At 42.9% G+C, this 21,677-nt stretch overlaps 1 protein-coding gene across 1 annotated transcript in view; it reads right to left on the bottom strand.

The window, feature by feature from the left end:
- gfm1 (G elongation factor, mitochondrial 1) overlaps positions 1-21,677 on the bottom strand; it is a 150,461-nt gene that overhangs the window by 80,278 nt on the left and 48,506 nt on the right. Inside the window, exons 9-12 of the mRNA XM_068042152.1 lie at positions 17,898-18,035; positions 16,847-16,948; positions 10,331-10,387; positions 1,681-1,818 (exon numbers count right to left, since the gene is read on the bottom strand). Of these exons, the coding sequence (XP_067898253.1) occupies positions 1,681-1,818; positions 10,331-10,387; positions 16,847-16,948; positions 17,898-18,035 (435 nt within the window). The remainder of the gene's footprint in view (positions 1-1,680; positions 1,819-10,330; positions 10,388-16,846; positions 16,949-17,897; positions 18,036-21,677) is intronic.

Here is a 21,677-nt window from a genome sequence, read left to right as displayed (position 1 = left end):
TATTCGGTTCCAATTACAATGCTTATTATTGTTACAGTTCCAGGTTCTGCTATTCACACTCCTCTCCTCCAAGGATCCTCACTTGCCGGCAGAACTTTTAGCCATCATGGCCCCACCCAAAACCTTTTAGCCTTGCTACTTCCCTCCTCTTTAAAAAAAAAACCTTGAAATGTATCTTTTTGACTGCCCTTTTAGCCAACTCTGCAACATTTTGGAACCATAAAACCGTAGAAAAATTACGGCACGGAAGGAGGCCATTCAGCCCATCGTGTCCATGCCAGCCGAAAAAACTAGCCGCCCAATCTAATCCCACCTTCCATCACCTGGTCCAAAGTCTTGCCGATTACTGCATTTCAGGTGCGTGTCCAGGTACCTTTTAGAAGAATTGAGGGTTTCTGCCTTCACCACCGTTCCTGACAGTGAATTCCAGACACCCACCACCCTCTGGGTGAAATAGTTTTTCCTCATGTCCCCTCTAAGCCTTCTACCAATTACCTATACTGCTCAGTTCATCTTCTCTGTTATACGAAATGCTTTGGAACACTTTATTACTTTAAAGGCACTATGCAAATGCAATTTGTTGCTGTCAATGTTAAGGTACACATCAGTGACTAACTCAGATATTTGGCCTATTCCTTTACAGGTTCAAAACAACTGGGTTTAACAGGTGAACAAAAAAAATCAAGGTGAGAGTAAAGCTGGTATTGAAACACATCTCTAAATCAGTATAAAGAAACAGTTAAATTTCAGGGCACTATTAAAATCACAAAATGCTTTTGTTGTAAAATGTAGAAAGTATCAGCCTTTGTTCTAAAAACTGCCACTCAACAGATTTACATCTATTCAATAAAATCCCATCACAGAAACAAAAGGACATTACTCTTCACCAATTACCGTAATAGTTTTGTCAACCCAATATAATTTGTTCAAGTTAAATGAAGCATACTTCACCCACGATAAAAATGGTTATTTTCTAGTCCATAAAATCAATGTAGAAATTTCCATTATAATGGTTTTACAAGTATGAAAGTTGCACTGGCATGCTTTATACTAGGCAGGCTGGTGGCAAGATAAATCATACCAGTCCAATAACAGGCCATAAAAATCTATAGGACAGTGTCATTTATGCAGTGGATTTTACAGTACTGCCATCAATATTTGAATATCTAATACCTTAAAAACATGTATAGGAATTTATAATTCACACGCATTGATAATGCCAATGGCATATGACAGCTTGTTTGGGTTTTCATTTAACTGTATGAGGATTGGGCAGAGTAGCAGAAAAAGAAAGCAATCTCCAAAATTTGTAATTGCATTTAAACTGATAGCTTTTTCAAAGTTAAAAAAAGACTTTGCCAAAGATTTGTGTGGTATTAACAGAATTTTAACAGGACTACAGAAAGTAAACCATTCATGGCATAGCCTGCAGTTATTGGGAGTTTTGTGCATTAAAGTTAGTCTGAATCTAGAGCTTTCCCTCAACATATCACTTCAATTCAATTAATTCAAAGATTGAGACCACTATTCAATTGGCAGAATAAACATTTGTGTTCAATCTACAAGGTACTGTGAACATTTGAAATGCAAACATTCTGAAACCTAATGTGCACAAAATACAATGAACTACACCAAAATCCAATGCACAAAAATAAAAGGAAATTAGAATAGGTTAAATACCTGCGCATAAATTTCTAAGTGTAATTCTCCCATTCCAGATACAATTGTTTCTCTGCTCTCAGGGTCATAAGTAACCCTAAAAGTGGGGTCCTCTCGTGTAAATCTGCCAATTCCTTTGGAAAATTTATCCAAATCGTTCTGAAACAGAATACATTTTCAAGTATTTTCCTGATCATCTTACTTTGAAAAATACTTTCATTCAGTCAAAACAGTATATTTGTAATTTCAACATATCTACTGCATTTGGAAAGCAAAATGAGATGTTCCAATTCCCGAACAACCATGGGAGATGTGTAGTGTGATGCAGCAAAATGTCTGAGGTCTATGAACTTAGGAAGCTATGAATTGTATTTAATTTCTTAAAAATCACAAAGCAATGCAAAACCTTTTATGATGAACATGTCCAATACCTAATTATAATTTTCATTTCTGATACGAAACACCTTTGAATGACTCAAATATTTGAAACAAGTGTATACATGTATATGTATTACTTCTTAAATCACAAAAGATATATTTCCAACAAAAAAGTGAAGTAAATATTTTGCGAGAGCACTTCTTCAACTTAAATCATTACTTCACCTTTTTCTGGAAAACAGATCCTAATTCACATTTTATTTGCTCGTGATTTTTACATCATAGCTCTAATTTCAACTTATTTTGGCACCTGTATCTGCCTTCAAGTTCCTCACAACCAACATTTGAGTACAGATTCTGTATGTTATTATTTATTCCTGCCACTAGTCTGACGCACAAAGTACACCCCCACTCCTATAAAAAAAATGCATTCCTCATCAAAGGCACCCTGGGTGGGGAAAGAATCTCTCACCTTTCATTTAGAATCAGTTATGCAAGGCAGAGTTTCAAACCAGAACTTCCAAATTTATGCTAAAGGGTAATGCATAAAAAACAATAAACAGTGCAAAATCTAAACTGCATAATTTCTTTCTCCCCAATTTTAATATTTCAATCAAACCGTGGAAATGTTTTGGCCACTGCAATGTATATCACATTGATGCTGTCAGGGTAGGCAGGAGTGATAGGAGATCACATATGTGATGAATGCCTGACTTTAGTTGAACAGTCAGGACAATGTCAAGAACAGGGTTGTCCAACATATGGCCCACGGGGCAGGATCCAGCCCACCTAAGGTTTCCCTCCATGCTGGGAGCAGGAACAGCGGTTTCCCAACTTCAGACAGATTCGGGGTTTTCCAGCGGGATCTGACTTGATTTTTAAAAGGTCCACCGGAAAGCCCCCAAGTCTGTCCAAAGTTGGGAAAGCGCTGTTTCTGATATCAGCAGCTGTCGGCTGTGAAAATGACTTGCCATCTTTAAAAAAAACAACTAACACAGCATCTGCTTCCGTAACTGTCAGTGAAAGAGGGAAAGAGAGGTGGGGGGGGGGGGGGGGTGGTGGGAGAACAGAGAGAGTGAGGGGGGGGGGGAAACAGAGCGCGGGCGAGGGGGGGGGGGAAACAGGGCGCGGGCGAGGGGGGGGGGGAAACAGGGCGCGGGCGAGGGGGGGGGGAGAAACAGGGCGCGGGCGAGGGGGGGGGGAGAAACAGGGCGCGGGCGAGGGGGGGGGGAGAAACAGGGCGCGGGCGAGGGGGGGGGAAACAGGGCGCGAGCGAGAGAGAGGGGGAACAGAGCGCGAGCGAGAGAGAGGGGGAACAGAGCGCGAGCGAGAGAGAGGGGGAACAGAGCGCGAGCGAGAGAGAGGGGGAACAGAGCGCGAGCGAGAGAGAGGGGGAACAGAGCGCGAGCGAGAGAGAGGGGGAACAGAGCGCGAGCGAGAGAGAGGGGGAACAGAGCGCGAGCGAGAGAGAGGGGGAACAGAGCGCGAGCGAGAGAGAGGGGGAACAGAGCGCGAGCGAGAGAGAGGGGGAACAGAGCGCGAGCGAGAGAGAGGGGGAACAGAGCGCGAGCGAGAGAGAGGGGGAACAGAGCGCGAGCGAGAGAGAGGGGGAACAGAGCGCGAGCGAGAGAGAGGGGGAACAGAGCGCGAGCGAGAGAGAGGGGGAACAGAGCGCGAGCGAGAGAGAGGGGGAACAGAGCGCGAGCGAGAGAGAGGGGGAACAGAGCGCGAGCGAGAGAGAGGGGGAACAGAGCGCGAGCGAGAGAGAGGGGGAACAGAGCGCGAGCGAGAGAGAGGGGGAACAGAGCGCGAGCGAGAGAGAGGGGGAACAGAGCGCGAGCGAGAGAGAGGGGGAACAGAGCGCGAGCGAGAGAGAGGGGGAACAGAGCGCGAGCGAGAGAGAGGGGGAACAGAGCGCGAGCGAGAGAGAGGGGGAACAGAGCGCGAGCGAGAGAGAGGGGGAACAGAGCGCGAGCGAGAGAGAGGGGGAACAGAGCGCGAGCGAGAGAGAGGGGGAACAGAGCGCGAGCGAGAGAGAGGGGGAACAGAGCGCGAGCGAGAGAGAGGGGGAACAGAGCGCGAGCGAGAGAGAGGGGGAACAGAGCGCGAGCGAGAGAGAGGGGGAACAGAGCGCGAGCGAGAGAGAGGGGGAACAGAGCGCGAGCGAGAGAGAGGGGGAACAGAGCGCGAGCGAGAGAGAGGGGGAACAGAGCGCGAGCGAGAGAGAGGGGGAACAGAGCGCGAGCGAGAGAGAGGGGGAACAGAGCGCGAGCGAGAGAGAGGGGGAACAGAGCGCGAGCGAGAGAGAGGGGGAACAGAGCGCGAGCGAGAGAGAGGGGGAACAGAGCGCGAGCGAGAGAGAGGGGGAACAGAGCGCGAGCGAGAGAGAGGGGGAACAGAGCGCGAGCGAGAGAGAGGGGGAACAGAGCGCGAGCGAGAGAGAGGGGGAACAGAGCGCGAGCGAGAGAGAGGGGGAACAGAGCGCGAGCGAGAGAGAGGGGGAACAGAGCGCGAGCGAGAGAGAGGGGGAACAGAGCGCGAGCGAGAGAGAGGGGGAACAGAGCGCGAGCGAGAGAGAGGGGGAACAGAGCGCGAGCGAGAGAGAGGGGGAACAGAGCGCGAGCGAGAGAGAGGGGGAACAGAGCGCGAGCGAGAGAGAGGGGGAACAGAGCGCGAGCGAGAGAGAGGGGGAACAGAGCGCGAGCGAGAGAGAGGGGGAACAGAGCGCGAGCGAGAGAGAGGGGGAACAGAGCGCGAGCGAGAGAGAGGGGGAACAGAGCGCGAGCGAGAGAGAGGGGGAACAGAGCGCGAGCGAGAGAGAGGGGGAACAGAGCGCGAGCGAGAGAGAGGGGGAACAGAGCGCGAGCGAGAGAGAGGGGGAACAGAGCGCGAGCGAGAGAGAGGGGGAACAGAGCGCGAGCGAGAGAGAGGGGGAACAGAGCGCGAGCGAGAGAGAGGGGGAACAGAGCGCGAGCGAGAGAGAGGGGGAACAGAGCGCGAGCGAGAGAGAGGGGGAACAGAGCGCGAGCGAGAGAGAGGGGGAACAGAGCGCGAGCGAGAGAGAGGGGGAACAGAGCGCGAGCGAGAGAGAGGGGGAACAGAGCGCGAGCGAGAGAGAGGGGGAACAGAGCGCGAGCGAGAGAGAGGGGGAACAGAGCGCGAGCGAGAGAGCGGGGGAACAGAGCGCGAGCGAGAGAGCGGGGGAACAGAGCGCGAGCGAGAGAGAGGGGGAACAGAGCGAGCGAGAGAGAGGGGGAACAGAGCGAGCGAGAGAGAGGGGGAACAGAGCGAGCGAGAGAGAGGGGGAACAGAGCGAGCGAGAGAGAGGGGGAACAGAGCGAGCGAGAGAGAGGGGGAACAGAGCGAGAGAGAGGGGGAACAGAGCGAGAGAGAGGGGGAACAGAGCGAGAGAGAGGGGGAACAGAGCGAGAGAGAGGGGGAACAGAGCGAGAGAGAGGGGGAACAGAGCGAGAAAGAGGGGGAACAGAGCGAGAAAGAGGGGGAACAGAGCGAGAAAGAGGGGGAACATAAGAAATAGGAACAGGAGTAGGCCATTCGGCCCCTCAAGCCCGCCCCACCATTCAATAAGATAATGACTGATCTGTCCCAGTCCTCAACTTCCCATTCGGGCCTGCTCTGCCTAACCCTCGACGCCCTGAGATTTCAAAAATCTATCTACCTCCTCCTTAAATACATTTAGTGACCTAGCCTCCACAACTCTCTGAGGCAGAGATATCCAGAGATTTACCACCCTATGAGAGAAGAAATTCCTTTGCATCTCAGTTTTAAATGTGTGCCCCCTTATTATGTCCCCTGGTTCGAGATTCCCCCACCAGTGGAAACATCTTCTCAACATCTACTATGTCGAGCCCCCTTAAAATCTTGTATGTTTCAATATGATCACCTCTCATTCTTCTAAACTCCAATGAATAAAGGCCTAACCTGTTTGGCCGCTCTTGATAAGACAGCCCCTTCATCACAGGAATCAGCCTCGTGCACCTTTTCTAAACTGCCTCCAATGCTAGTATATCCTTCATTAAATATGGGGAGCAAAACTGTACACAGTACTCCAGGTGTGGCCTCACCAACACCCTGTACAGTTGTAACAGGACCTCCCTATTTTTAAACTCTAACCGCTCCCCTAGCAATAAAGGCCAAAATTCCATTTGCCTTCTGAATTACTTGCTGCACCTGCATGCTAACCTTTTGTGTTTCATGCACAAGAACACCCAGATCCCTCTGTACTGTAGTATTTTGTAGTCTTTCTCCAACTAAATAATAATCTGCCTTTTTATTCTTCCTACCAAAGTGGATTACCTCACACTTTCCCACATTGAACACCGTCTGCCAGATTTCTGCCCACTGACTTAACCTATCTACATCCCTTTGCAGTTTCTTTGTGTCCTCATCACAACATGCCTTTCCACCTATTTTTGTATCGTCAGCGAATTTGGATAGAAACATAGAAAATAGGAGGAGTAGGCTGTTTGGCCCTTCATGCCTGGTCTGCCATTCATCATGGTCATGGCTGATCATCCAACTCAGTAGCCTGTTCCCGCTTTCGCCCCATAAACTTTGATCCCTTTAGACCCAAGAGCTAAATCTAATTCCTTTTTGAAAAAATTCAATGTTTTGGCCTCAACTGCTTTCTGTGGTAGCAAATTCCACAGGTTCAACACTCTCTGGGTGAAGAAATTTCTCCTCATCTCAGTCCTGAAAGGTTTAGCCCATATCCTTAGACTATGACCCCTGGTTATAGACTCCCCCATCATCAGGAACATCCTTCCTGCATCTACCCGGTCAAGTCCTGTTAGAATTTTATAGGTTTCTATGAGATTCCCCCCTCACTCTTCTGAACTCCAGCAAATATAATCCTAACCGATTCAATCTCTCCTCATATGTCAGTCCCGCCATCCCAGGAATCAGTCTGGTAAACCTTTGCTGCACTCCCTCTATAGCAATAACATCCTTCCTCAGATAAGGAGACCAAAACTGCACACAATATTCCAGGTGTGGCCTCACCAAGGCCCTGTATCTTTTGGGCCTCCTTATCTCGAGAGACAATGGATACGCGCCTGGAGGTGGTCAGTGGTTTGTGAAGCAGCGCCTGGAGTGGCTATATAATTGCAGCAAAACATCCCTGTTACACTAAACTCTGTCCCTTCCTCTAAGTCATTAATGTAGATAGTAAATAGCTGAGACCTTAGGACCGATCCTTGTGGCACCCCACTAGTTACGGCTTTCCAACCTGAAAAAGACCCATTGATCCTGACCCTCTGCCTTCTGTGTTAGCCAATCCTCAATCCATGCCAACACATTACCCCCAATACCCTGAGCTCCTATTTTGTGCAATAACCTTTTATGTGGCACCTTATCGAATGCCTACTGTAAATCCAAATACACAACATCTACTGGTTCCTCTTTATCCACTCTGTTTGTTATATCCTCAAAGAACTCTAACAAATTTGTCAAACATGATTTCCCTTTCATGAAACCATGTTGACTCTGTTTGATTGCATTGTTTTTCTAAATGTCCTGCTATTTCTTCCTTAATAATGGACTCAAGCATTTTCCCAATGACCGATGTTAAGCTAACTGGTCTATAGTTTTCTGCTTTCTGTCTCCCTCCTTTCTTGAATAGGGGTGTCACATTAGCGGTTTTCCAATCCACTGGTACCCTACTGGAATCCAATGAGTTTTGGTATATTATGACCAATGCCTCCACTATCTCTGCAGCCACTTCTTTCAAAATCTTTGGGTGCAGGCCATCAGGTCCTGGTGACTTGTCTGCCTTTAGTCCCATCAGTTTGTCCAGCACCTTTTCCCTCGTGATAGAGATTGTTACAAGTTCCTCCCTCCCATTTACACCTTGTTCATCTATTATTGTTGGGATGTTTATAGCGTCCTCCACTGTGAAGACTGATGCAAAATATTGGTTTTAATTCTCTGCCATTTCCCTGTTCCCTGTTATTAATTCCCCATTCTCATCCTCTAAGGGCCCCACACTTACTTTAACTACTCTCTTCCTTTTAATATACCCATAGAAGCTCTTACTGTTCATTTTTATATTCCTTGCCAATTTACTCTCATAATCAATTATCTCCCTCTTTATTAGTTTTTTAGTCATCCGCTGCTGGTTTCTAAAAATTTCCCAGTCCTCTGGCCTACCACTCGTTTTCGCCGCATTGTTCGCCTTTGCTTTTGATTTGATACTCTCCTTAACTTCCTTTATTATCCACGGGTGGTTCATCGTTCTCTTTGAATCTTTCCTTCTGACTGGAATAAATGTTTGTTGAGTGTGATGAAATATCTGCTTAAAAGTCTCCCACTGCTCATCTGCCAACTTCCCCTGTAGTCTAATTTCCCAGCCCGCTTCAGACAACTCTTTCTTCACACCTCTGTAATTGCCCTTGTTTAAGTTGAAGACACTGGTTTGAAACCAGAGTTGCTCACCCTCAAACTGAATTTGAAATTATATCATGTTATGATCGCTTCCCCCGAAAGGATCCTTAACTATGAGATCTCTTATTAATCCTATCTCATTACACAATGCCAAATCTAAAATAGCCTGTTCCCTGGTAGGTTCTGCAACATATTGCTCTAAGTAACAATCCCTGAGGCACTCTACAAATTCGTCTTCCGTGCTACCCTTGCCAATTTGATTTGTCCAGTCTATATGCAGATTAAAATCACCCAGGATAACTGCAGTGCCCTTCTTACACGCCTCCATTATTTCCTGAATAATATCTTGTCCTACAGAGAGGCAACTCTTCGGGGGTCTACAGACCACTCTCACCCGTGATTCCTTTCCCTTGCTATTCCTTATTTCCACCCAAACTGATTCTACATCCCGATCTATTACACCTATATCATTACTCAAAACTGCACTGATCCCTTCCTTTAATAACAAAGCTACCGCACCTCCTTTTCCTTTCTGCCTATTCTTCCGGAACGTTGAATATCCTTGACCATTTAGATTCCAATCCTGGTCATCCTGCAACCACATCTCAGTGATAGCTATCAAATCATATTAATTTATTTCTATCTGTGCCGTCAGCTCATCTATCTTGTTACAAATGCTACGTGCATTCAGATAAAGAGCCTTAAGCTTTGACTTTTTACCATTTTTACCTACTCTGGTTCTAATTTCTGCTGTACTCTTGTGCTTGTATTCTCTGTCCTTTCCTGTCACTCTCTGATTAATGTATGTTCCTTCACTACCCTTCACCTCTGCTCTCTCGTTACTTTTCGACTTTTTAAACTTCCCTTTAATTGAACCCACCCCCCCACTATTTAGTTTAAAGTCTCATCTACAACCCATGTTATACGATTCGCCAGGACACTGGTCCCAGCATGGTTCAAGTGAAGCCCACCCTAACGGAACAGCTCTCTCTTTCCCCAGTACTGGTGCCAGTGTCCCATGAATCGGAACCCATTTCTCCCACACCAATCTTTGAGCCACACAATCTTTGAGGGAGGCCGGAGAGGGGTGGCGGGGGGGGGGTGGCTGGGGGGAACACAGAGCATGAGGGAGGACGACACGGAGGGGAACAACACAGAGAGGGGGGGCACACAGGGAGGGAGAGGGAGGGAGAGAGAGAGACACAGAGACAGAGAGAGAGAGAGAAAGGGAGCGATCAAGATCGCTCCTGACAGAATGATATCTATCCGGAATAGTCCGCATTGCTACATCATGCGGGCAAATATTGACTACTTGTGCAAGCAAAAAAAACCAGGTGTCTCACTAAATCAGTGTCCAACAGTGTGACGAGAAAGTAAGACAATAAATTAGTCTTCTCATTTAATGCTTCTTCATAAAAATGTACATTTGTTGTTGTTGTTTTGATTAATAGGTCAATTTTTATGCCTTTATCTTTCTGAAGTTCTCTCACCGGCCCCCCACCTAAGAAAAAAATTGTAATGTTCCCCCCCACCCAAAAAGGTTGGACAATCCTGACCAAAAATAAGCTCGGCACGATTTCAGAGAAAAGTAGAGGGAAGAAGTATGTTGAGTGTGTTCCATACTGGTTCACTCAAAGCACTTTACATACAATGAATGACAAGACTTCAAAAGTAATTCAAAGATGAAGCATTTTGAGAAGTTTCAGCATTGTGATTTGACAAATAACTGCAAATCTTTTAAATTGCGCATTTCTAAAAACCAGCTCAACAGCAACAATGGAAAAGTCCAGGGAACAGGTATGTCTACATCATTGATCAAAATATATGTATGGAACAGAACCCAGGAAGGAAGAAAAATACATTTCAGGAGGTGGAATCCAGATGTACTTACCTTGTTGACAGGTTTTATTGCTACTGATATCACAGGTTCAGGGACATGAATTGATTCCTGTAATGCAATAAAAGCAGAACAATTACAATCAATATAAACTATTTCACATTTCAGATTCTCATATTTCCATGTTATTTTATTACATCGTTGTACTGAATCTTTTAACTATTTTATTGCTGCATTGTCCGCAACATCTAACAATTTGAAATAAGATTTAAAAGTATCAAACTTGATTTTACTCCCACAGATCGTTAGTGAAGCCTTTCCTAAGTTTTCAACATCAGAAGAACATAAAGTGCACTTTGCAATACAGTACTGGGTTCTCTTGTCAATAAAAATAATCTTGTTCAGTTTCAGTGTCATAGAGCTAGTTCACTACAAGATTGAACAGCTGTTATGAGACGAGAAACAAATTTATTTTCTTATTGTTGCCAGATTTTATTACTCAACAATGGGAGCAGTTTTCCATCTGGTGATTGTTATGTATTAGTAGAAGAAAGGTACAACTATAAATTTCAATTAAATGTGTACGAATTGTTTGATGCTAAAAGACTATAAATTAACAGTTTCTGCCACATACATTTTTTCCAATTTCCCCAAATGAAGCTTCTAATTGAAACAGAATTGATGTGCTGCAATTTCCTGATTCAACAAACAGCACAGCTACTTTCATTTTAATTTTGAACTAAGTACAGAGCAAAAAGGACGGACACAGGAGGAAAGGCTGCACGCAAAACCATATGGGAACACTGTGGAAAACTGAGGCAGCCAATGAAAATCATTTAAACTGGACAGGCAGGGGAGGGTGCAGAGAGGGAGCCAGATCCCAGATAAGGAAGATCAGAGGCACAAGATCGTTAAACAGGTGGGTTGCAGAGAAACACTGATTGACACGTACTAGGCAAAAGCAAACACCAGCAGACATGAAAGGAAGAAATTCTACAATAAGATGTATATATGTGAATTCTAATAGCATAGTAAGAATTCTTTCAGTACTGCAGCAATAAAAGATTAGTCACAGAAAATCAGAGAACCATAGCAATGTAAACAGGGTCGAAACTGAGGATGGGTACAAAACAGAAAGTATACCAAAGCATTACTTTAAGTATTCACAAAGGAAAAAGACATGAGCAACATATTTCTGCAAAGATAAATCAATATGAATGAGATGACTTCCTAGACAAGCTGGAAGGACACAAAACAAATAAATCACCAAGGAAGGTTGCTGTGAGAAACTAGAGAGATCACTGAGGCACAGACAATCATTATGAGGAAGTCACTGGACGAAAGAGAGGTAGATTGTACACAGGCCAATGTGGTGCTCGTGTTACATGAGAACAACCTCAACATGTCATTTATTCCCATTCGGAATTATCGCCATGTACTGATCCAGGTCAGTAAATAAGGCTCCAGTGGGTGATAGAGATCCAGTCACGAATAAATCTGTGACAAGAGATACTTGATCTGACAGCAGGCTCACATATCCACATTTTCATGTGCATTGCCTGGACACTCAAATTTCCCATGTTGCTTGGTTGTAATGGCATTTCAAAGACTAAGAGGGCTTCTCTTGGGAAAGAGGGAGTCTTTTGATTATGGTTGGAGAAACTGTTAATAAAGTGCTGCCATTTTAAAAATATTTTTTGAGGACTTGTGTTTTAGAATTGTAGAAATGGATTCATTTGGTGGACTGAAGTGATTCCATAGATGATGGACTATTTTTTTTTTAAATGGTCACTGGAAGGACTTAAGCTTTCTTACTGGATGTCACATGTCTGAAGCGAAATAAACAGAAGCCTTGGTGACTTTGAGGAGTTGTTTAGAGAAGTGACATGTCAAGACTTATGGTGGTTCAGAGTTGGTTTTGTTTTGAATCAGTTGGGGGTCAGCCTGCTGAGAGAGAAGACCAGTTCCTCCTTTCTCCACCTCGGAGAAACCCTGAGAATCTAGTGTGAGCTGAAACCCCTGATGCCACATTTCTCCTGGAAAGCCTGCCAGACTAATCCTCAACGTCACCTAAAGAGAACTGCTCCAAAAAAGATCCCAGTGACAGCCATCCACACGTATTGGAACTCCAGAAAAGGGACAACTGACATCATTCTATATCTTAACCTTGTACTTCAAGAATTAACAAGTATTTGCCCAAAGTTTTTTTTGTCTTTTTTTGCCAAGAGATCGCTGCAGAGAAAATATCTTTATTTTTTTTTAAAAAACCAGTGTGTGTGTTGGGCGAATTTAAGGGAACTTTCATATTTCAATCCGTGTGTTAACGCTTTGCATCTTTACTGAATAAGTCTCGTTTCATAATAAATTGATAATTTTGTTGTTTATTAACCTCGTTGGTGGATTTAGTTCTGAAATAAAAGAGTATATAAATTGGCCATATTGGTAACTGGGTAAACATTTAAATATATGCTGTGGCCCGTGGAAAAGTAGAACTAGAGAAAGACAGTGCACTTCTCTCGCCTCAGTTGTAACATATAATTGGGGGCCCATCCGGGATAACCCAAAGCCGACGACGTGCAATTGTAAGTGGGGTAATCATAACTGAAAAAGGGAAATAGGAAAACACCAGGTTTTTGTGTATTCGAGTAAAGCTTACACGACTGGAATGGCGACATTTGATGCAAGTGCGTTTGTGCAGCAGACTGGCACAGATTATGGTTCTTTAAAGGCATGTCCATTGGCGAACTGTTAAGTGTAGCGGAGCCATTTGAAGGTACATATTAGATCAAAAGCTAGGTTCCTTCAGGGACTAGTGGCCAGACAGTTGAAGATTGAAGTCAAAGAGCCAGAGGGACAAGAGGAATTGGAAGACAACACAATAAGACATAGCACAGATTCAGAGGTTAGAGCTAGAATTTCAGGACAGAGAAAGGAAGTGAGAAAAAGAAAGGCAAAAGGAAGCAAGAGAGGAAAAGGAAAAAGAACGAACATTTCAGAAGTTGGAATGGCAAAGGGAAAGTGAAAGGGAAAAAAGGGAAGCAGGAGCGAAAAGGTAAGAAAGCGAATTCCAATTAAAAAAGCTAGAACTAAAACAAAAGGGTGGCCTTGATCTCGATGAAAAATCTAGTGAGGAAAGACCTGACTTCAACCCAGGACCCAGTGAAAAGCTGTTGAAATTTGTGCAAGACCTCCTGAAGTTTGAGGAAAGAGACTTAGAGGCATTTTTCATTTCTTTAGAAAAGATGGCTAAACAGATGAGGCGGCTGAAAGAAAACTGGACACTGCTCATGCAAAGCAGGTTGATAGGCAGAGCTCATGATGATTATGTCATGCTTTCTGAGGAGGCTTCTGGAGATTATGAGAGGGGAAAAAAGTTATTCTTGCTGCTTATCAGTTAGTCCCTGAAGCGTATAGGCAGAAATTTCAGAACCTCCGGAAACAGCCTGGGCAAATGTATATAGAATTTGAGAGGGTAAAGCAAATTAATTTTGACCGTTGGATGTGGCACTAAAGGTAGAGGCCACGTATGAAACCCTTCGGAAAATAAGGCTCCTGGAAGAATTTAAAAATTCACACACTCCGTTAGTAAGAATCCATGTACAGAACCAGAAGGTTTCAAAGCCAGACAGGCAGCGGAGATCGCTGATCATTACAAGCTTGTTTACAAGCCCAAACCCTTTGTCCATCACCCCCACAAACCCAAGAAGGATAGAAGGTGGGAATGGGAAAGGAAGGCAAGCAGCCGGGACAAGAAAGGATAATTGGGAACGCCCCAGGATATCCTCCTCAGGCCAGAAAGGAAGATGCCGAGGGTGGAAGTGAGGTCCGAAAGCCTAAGCGTTTCCATTGCCACAAAGTGGGACACCTTCGTGCAGAATGCTGGAAGTTGCAAGGTAAACCCGTGGGACCTATTGGGGTAAACAAGGCCAACGTACAGAAAAGGACCCTGACCGAGAGTAAGACAGAGCAAGCTATAGCTCTGATTGCAGCTATAAGGCCAAATATAAAAACTGCTGAGAGTGCGGGAGACGTGAACAAGATATCTGAGAGTTATAGGAAATTCTTGCCAAAAGGAAAAGTAACTCCTTATCCCAAGTGAGGCAGGTAAACCTATAGTTATACTTAGGGATACAGGAGCCATCCAAACTCTTTTGCTCGGGAAAGGCAGAACATTTTCACCAGAGAGTGCACTGAATGCCAAGGTTTTAGTGAATGGTATTGACGGGAGTATATACCCATACCTTTGAATCGGGTGCACCTACAGTGTGACCTAATGTCCGGAATGGTAACCGTAGCAGTTGTCCATAGTTTGCCTGTAGACGGAGTTAGCCTACTCTGGGAATGATTTGGCCGGAGCGAAGTTAGTAGCTTCTCCAGTAGTCACGGAAAGGCCGAGTGAAGTCAAAGAGACAGAGCAATTGCAGGAAAAGGGTCCAGGAATTTTTCCTTCATGTGTCATGACCCGAGCAATGGCTAAACAAGTTCCATTGTCGGAGGTCAAATTGGCACCACAGATAGCTGAATATCTGAAACTTTCTTGGGGGATTTGGATAAGCTGATCCAGAGTTAAGTGGCTTTAACTGAAGCTGAAGCAAAGGGTTGAAAGAGAGGTTGAAAGCTATTTTGATCAATGAACCAGTGTTGGCTGCTCCAAATTTCACTCAGCCCTTCAAGGTAGCCACTGATGCTAGTGACCTGGGGGTTGGTGCAGTCCTGTTACAAGACGATGAATCGAGCATAGAAGGACCAATGGGATATGTTTTCAAAAAGCTAAGTCAACACCAAAAGAAATACTCAACAGTGAAAAAGGAAGCCCTGGGCTTATTACCAGCTCTTAAGCATTTGGTAGTATATGTCCATGTCATGGAACTGTTTTTTTCTGCTCCTCTGATTAACAGTGTGCCTTTAAGACTGTGTGAAAACAGTGTGCCTTTAAAAACTACAGGGCACAGTGTGCCAGCTGCACCTGCTGCTAGGCCACAGCAGGAGAAGTCACATGGTGTAATAAATAATTTGCTGTTGTCTAAAGATACCTGGTTTGGTCTGTTTTATTCTGGGGGTTACTAGAGGGTTTAATTTGTCTGTTTTCCGGTTGGGTGAGAAAACTTTTTAAATATGCTGCGCCCTGTGGAGTGATGGGACTGAATTGACAGTGCGTTGCTCCCGCCGCAGTCGTAACAGTCCACCACAACTAGAGACACACTGGTATATACTGATCATAACCCCCAGCCTTTGTGGAAAAATTCAAAAACCAGATGCCAGAGACTATTTCGATGGAGTTTACTACTGCAACCCTATACTTAAAGATTATCTATATTGCAGGAAAAACAATGCAATTGCAGTGCTTTGTCTAGAATTTAACCTTGCTTTGAGTTATCGGAGTACAAATATGGTACAAAGCAGAACTGTATTAGTTACAGGTAAAGAATGAATGAGAATGTGTGTAAATCTTTTTTCCATCTTCTGTTTTTATCCCACTCTTTGTAATGAAACGCATTTATAAATGGCATTTCATTCCCCCAAGGATGGAGGTGTTATGAAAGTGTTTCCATTTTTAAAATATTTTTTTAAGAACTCATGTTTTAGAATTGTGGAAATGGATTCATTTGGAGGACTAGAGAGATTCCATAGATACTGGGCTTTGTTTTTTGTTTATAAAAAGATCACTGGAAGGACTTGAGCTTTCTGTTTAAAAACAACCCTTACTGGATGTCACATGTTTTAAGATAAATAAACAACAGAGTTCCGAAGAAGGGTCACTGACCCGAAACGTTAACTCTACTTCTCTTTCCACAGATGCTGCCAGACCTGCTGAGTGGTTCCAGCATTTCTTGTTTTTATAACAACAGAGCCTTGGTGTCTAGGTTTACAGAGAAGTGACAGGTCAACATTTATGGTGGTCAAGAGTTAATTTCGTTTTGGATTGTTTTGTGTCAGTTGGGGGTCAGCCTGCTAAGAGAGAAGACCAGTGCAACCTTTCACCACCTCTCTTGAGAAACCGTGAGAATCCAGTGAGAGCTAAAATCTTTGGAAAGCCTGCCACTCTAGCCCTCGACATCACCTGAAGAGAAATACTTCAAAAAGATCCCAGTGAGAATCGTCTACGCGTATTTGGGACACCAGAAAAGAGACAACTGACATCATTCCATATCTCATTCTTTGCCTTCAAGAATTAACATGTATTTGGCCAAAGTATTTTTTTGTCTTTTTTTGTAGAGATATCTCTGCAGAGAAAACTTCTTTATTTTTTCTTTAACTGGTGTATGTGTGTGTGTGTGTGTTACGCTATTTTTAGGGAACTTTCATATTTCAATCTGAGTGTTAATGCTTTGCATCTTTATTGAATAAGTCTTGTTTTATAATAAATTTATAATTTTGTTGTTTATTAAAGAAACCTGGTTGGTGGATTTTATTCTGAAATAGAGTATATAATTGGCCATATCAGTAACTGGGTAAACATTTAGATATATGTTGTGACCCATGGAGAAGTGGAACGAGAGAAAGACAGTGCACACCTCTCGCCTCCGTCGTAACAATACTTCAAGATTTTTTTAAATGTTTCTTTCCTACCATTGAAAGGTTACAGCTTGCTCTTGCAGTAAATGTATCACCACTGGCACAATCAATGCCAAACAAAGCACAAATATCACCAGCATAAACTTCTTCAACATCCTATGGAAATCAAACAAAAACATGCAAAATTATTCTTCATGTAAATTGAAATAGTTTCTTAATCATTAATCACCATATTCCCTTCCCCTCAAATAAAGTTAAGTGTAATGCCTATTCATCCACTTGAATCACACTGATACTGGAAATATGAAATAAAAACAAAGTGCTGGAAATGCTCAGCAGGTCTGGCAGCTTTTAATCGCAACTTTTGTAACACTCAAATTTTAGCTTAGTTGACAGCACTTTCACCGCTGATTTGGAAGGCTGTGGGTTCAAGCCCCACCATGGGCGTTCAGCATATAATTTCAGCTAATACTTTACTGTTGTACTGAGAGAATGCTTGGATGTATCACTTGTGACAAAAATGAAGCAGTTCTATCTTTCTTTAGCTTTGTTGGGTTTCTTCTAATTCAGTAACTCGTAAAGAGATTAAAGAAATGTTATCAATTGTATACAGAAATAAGGCTCAACTATCTTTAATGGGTAAATTGTATAGTTCTGGAGATAATCAAATAGCAATACATGCTTGTACTGTACTGAACATATGAAGATCAACTAGCCTTACTTCAGTTTCCCAGTACAAGAACCATCATCATTTAAATTTGAGACATGGTTATAAGATGAATGTCGAGCATTACAGCTAAATATAATGTAACACTGAAAAGAAGACCTTACCTTAAAAAAAAAAATCACCTGACTTCACAAATAAAATGTTGCTTCTACATCTGCATCAGGCTAAAATCCATGATCAAAAACCACGCATAAAGTTTTTGTTATCCTTCTGAACAACAGATCTAATTTCTAACATGCTAGCATTTTTAGTAACACAAAATAATTAACATGGGATAGATGGGCAAACCATGGATGAAAAAGATCCGCCCACAAGGTTTATTGGAGGGTGAACTGCAAGAGGATAGAATATAGAATACATGAAGGTTAGAACCCATACCTCCATCTGATCAGCGTGCAACCGGACTAAGCGCTGCACTCTGATCTTCTTGCCACTTCTAGTGTTGTAGATGTTTTCACTCTTTTTCAGCATACCCTGGTAAACTCGAATGTATGTTAACTGTCCAAATCGGCCTGCCTGATAAGGTGAAGGAATACTAATTACATTGATACTGACACATCTTTTCACCAGTATCACTCTTTACTGCAACAAACTGTAGTAGTATGATTATTTATCAGAAAGGTTAAATTCTGTTACTGTTATTAAAGATAACAAGTCAAATGATGCTTTTCATTAAAGTTTAGGTCAGTTCAATATTATGCGTGACTGTTTAGGTTACAATTTTCATTATTTCATAAATTGAAATTGTATTATAATCTTTGCAATGGTGATAGTTCAGTAATCTCTCACACGATGGACCCAATTTTAACCCGGTGTAAGTGGATGGATTTTGAATGAGTTAAAATCTCATCCATTCATATTTCTAAACTTCAGATAATTTATGTTTTCCTGAACTGTACCTAAAAATCTTTCCTGACTTTTGCAGGATGCAAATGCTAGTAACTTAACACTATAAACACTAGAATAGATTCAGCTCTAAATGTGAGAGTTTGCAAAACAGAGGTTTTAAAACTTGTTTGAGGTTTGTCACTAGCATTGGCATTAATACCAATGTTAATGCATTCTGTTTATTTTGCTTTCTTGGTAAATAATCAGTCATCACATTTAAAAGTACCCCAACAATGGCATAAAAAGAACATGATAAAAGGAAAAGCCAGTATTGAAAGGGTGGACAAATATTAAAAATTACTAAATAAAAAAAATTAAACACTTAAATTAACTTAATTATTTCTATTTTATCATATGTAACTCATTTGCTGGATTTCTGACCACTATACAGTATGCCAAGTTTATTTCTTTCAAATCCGATTTCCTCCCACAGCCAAAGACTTGCAGGTTGATAGGTAAATTGGGCATTATAAATTGCCCCTAGTATAGGTAGGTGGTAGGGGAATTGAGGGAAGGTGGGGATGTGGTAGGAATATGGGGTTAATGTTCTTTTGGGCCTCCTTATCTCGAGACAATGGATACGCGCCTGGAGGTGGTCAGTGGTTTGTGAAGCAGCGCCTGGAGTGGCTATAAAGGCCAATTCTGGAGTGACAGGCTCTTCCACAGGTGCTGCAGAGAAATTTGTTTGTTGGGGCTGTTGCACAGTTGGCTCTCCCCTTGCGCCTCTGTCTTTTTTCCTGCCAACTACTAAGTCTCTTAATGTAGGATTAGTATAAATGGGTGGTTGATGGTCGGCACAGACTCGGTTGGCCAAAGGGCCTGTTTCAGTGCTGTATCTCTAAATAAAAATAAAATAAAATAAAGAATTCTGTCATTGCCATTGGCAAACAGCTGTCCTCAGTACAAGTTCCAAACTCCCGCTTATTACTTTAAGAAAAAAAAAAATCGTACCACTTGATTCTAAATTCATTTTTGCAATTTTGTGGCAGTTGTAGTTAATTTTTTTTAAATTCTGGTTTTCCATCAGCTTTGCAGAAACAGCTGGAACCATTAGAAAACTTCAGAACTAAAACTTTCAAAGTACCGAAAGCACAAAAGTAGAGAAAAGTAAATGAAGATATGAAATTGTCATGCAGGCCCCCACCTGCCAAGAATGGGGCACAGATATTTCGTCACATGGACATTAAATTTTAAAACTGTTGCTGGGAAGAAATGGCCGCCTATTACAGGAGGTTGCCAAGCCCCTGACTGGAAAGATATTTGCATAGTAACAGACAGTGCTTGGAAACGACAAAGGGGCCACTCCCTGCTCCAATTTAATCCACAATGGACTTTTGATTACCAGACGTTGAAGATGGAGTGGCTAGCATTCCAGGTTAACTGCTAAGAGAGCCGAATACACAAACAGACGTGGTCAGACCAGTTTAGTCACATGACTAACTGGCGGTTGGAGTTTATTGAGTTTGAACTTGCCACAGAGAATTTGAACTCAGAAAGCTCTTTGCTCCGGGACGGAGAACATCTCTCTCCTGTCTGCTCCCATCTCTTTCTCACAGAACTGAAGACCCATTGAAGACACATGACCCCCAAGAGAGAAAAGTCACCTACAGTGAACAAGGTCTAAGAAGAATACTGGGCCGAAAAGCAAGACTACCTACAAAAGGACTACAGTGAACTCGAAGCACAGTAACAAGAAACTCTTCTGATATTGCCTCAAACCCCTCTACTATATTTTTTCTTCTGCTCTTTCCTGTCTCTATTTGCATGTGCATATCACATATGCATGCTAGCATGGTGCGCAACATGTATCCATAGGCGTTATCCCAAGTTAGAGTTTAAGTTTTAATAAATTTAAACTTTTCTTCTTTAAACCTATGGCAGCCAGTTTGTGCTCATTTCTTTGCCTTATAATTGGAAAGCGGTGAACAAGGATTCACCAAGGGGGAGCTCAAAACACGGTGTGTTTAAAAATTAAATCCTGTTACAATAAGGCCAGGTGAATGCGGAAAGAAACCCCTAGACACCTTCCTTGCCTGGTCGTAACAAAGTGTTTGTGCTTTGCCATGCATTTAGAAACAGAAGGTGGTTGCCACAAGATCAAATCAAAGTACAGAGAGTTAAAATGTCTGTTCCAGTTTATTTTATTTTTCCTCCTTTCTCAATACTTATTTCAGTATATTTCCTTTAAATGTTTATTTCATCTTCTCATTATTATCACGAGAAGGAAGATTTTTTTTTACATGAAGGTTTGTTGTAAAATATTCCATTTTCTGTTAAGTGGTCACTGAGACAGGAACTATAATATTTAAAAGGAGAGAGTATAAAGAGCTATGTAGAAAAGTTAGAGAAATTGGAATAGAGTAGGATAGCTTAAAATTGAAGAGCTCACATCAGCACAATGGGCCAACTGGCCTTCAATGCTATGATATCTATTATTCTACGCAGCCACGTTTAGATGTCAGTAACTATGCTAAAAAAACATTTAGGATACATTGTCACTATCCAGAATATTACGATTTGTTAACAGAGACTTACAAGTTCAGAAAACTTTCAAAGTGACAATCTTGATCTGTTGTAAAACACAACATGCTCAGTCTGCAATCAATTCAGACAGAGCCAGTGGGAACAGCTGTCAATTGGATTAAGCACCATCTCATTAAAAATTTTAGTTTGAATATATTTTCCGTTTAACTTCAATGCCAATTTTTCTTTAACATCTTTTCACCAGTGCGGTTCTTTCCCAATTAAAGCTTTCGTCTTAGCTCTTTTTCCAATCTGGTCCTATGCTTTTCTAACCAGTGCCACCTGTTTTAAGGTACCTGCTAGTAACATGGACTGGAAAGCTGGCTGAATCAGTGATAATCAGCTGCTGCCTCAAGCCCGATTCCACCACCTGTCAAGCATGTTGCAAGACTGACCTACAGGATGGTGCCATGGAATAGCAAACAGGGTAATAATGCTCTGCAGAAATACTTCATGCAGCAGCACTTCTAATTTAATTATTTCCTTTCCTTTTTAAAAAAAAGTCTGTCATTTCTTAGCCCTCCCCTGCCCAAGAACCTTGAAAAAGCTGTCAGTGGTTTGAAATACCTTTTGAGATTTTGTGAAGACTGGAAGAATTTATTAGGCCAATTTTTGTTTTTTGGAGGGGGGAGGGGGTGGGGCAGGTGGGGGTTAACAGCAAACTGTCTGAAACTGACCGCGACTTCAGAATGTTGGGCATGCGCAGATTCGCACAGAGATCCTGAAGTTGCAATGTCACTCAGGGCT

The sequence above is a fragment of the Heterodontus francisci genome, chromosome 11, assembly GCF_036365525.1.
Source record: "Heterodontus francisci isolate sHetFra1 chromosome 11, sHetFra1.hap1, whole genome shotgun sequence".
NCBI classification, from domain to species: domain Eukaryota; kingdom Metazoa; phylum Chordata; class Chondrichthyes; order Heterodontiformes; family Heterodontidae; genus Heterodontus; species Heterodontus francisci.
The sequence above is the reverse complement of the archived record's forward strand: the minus strand, read 5'-3'. Positions and strand labels throughout refer to the sequence as shown.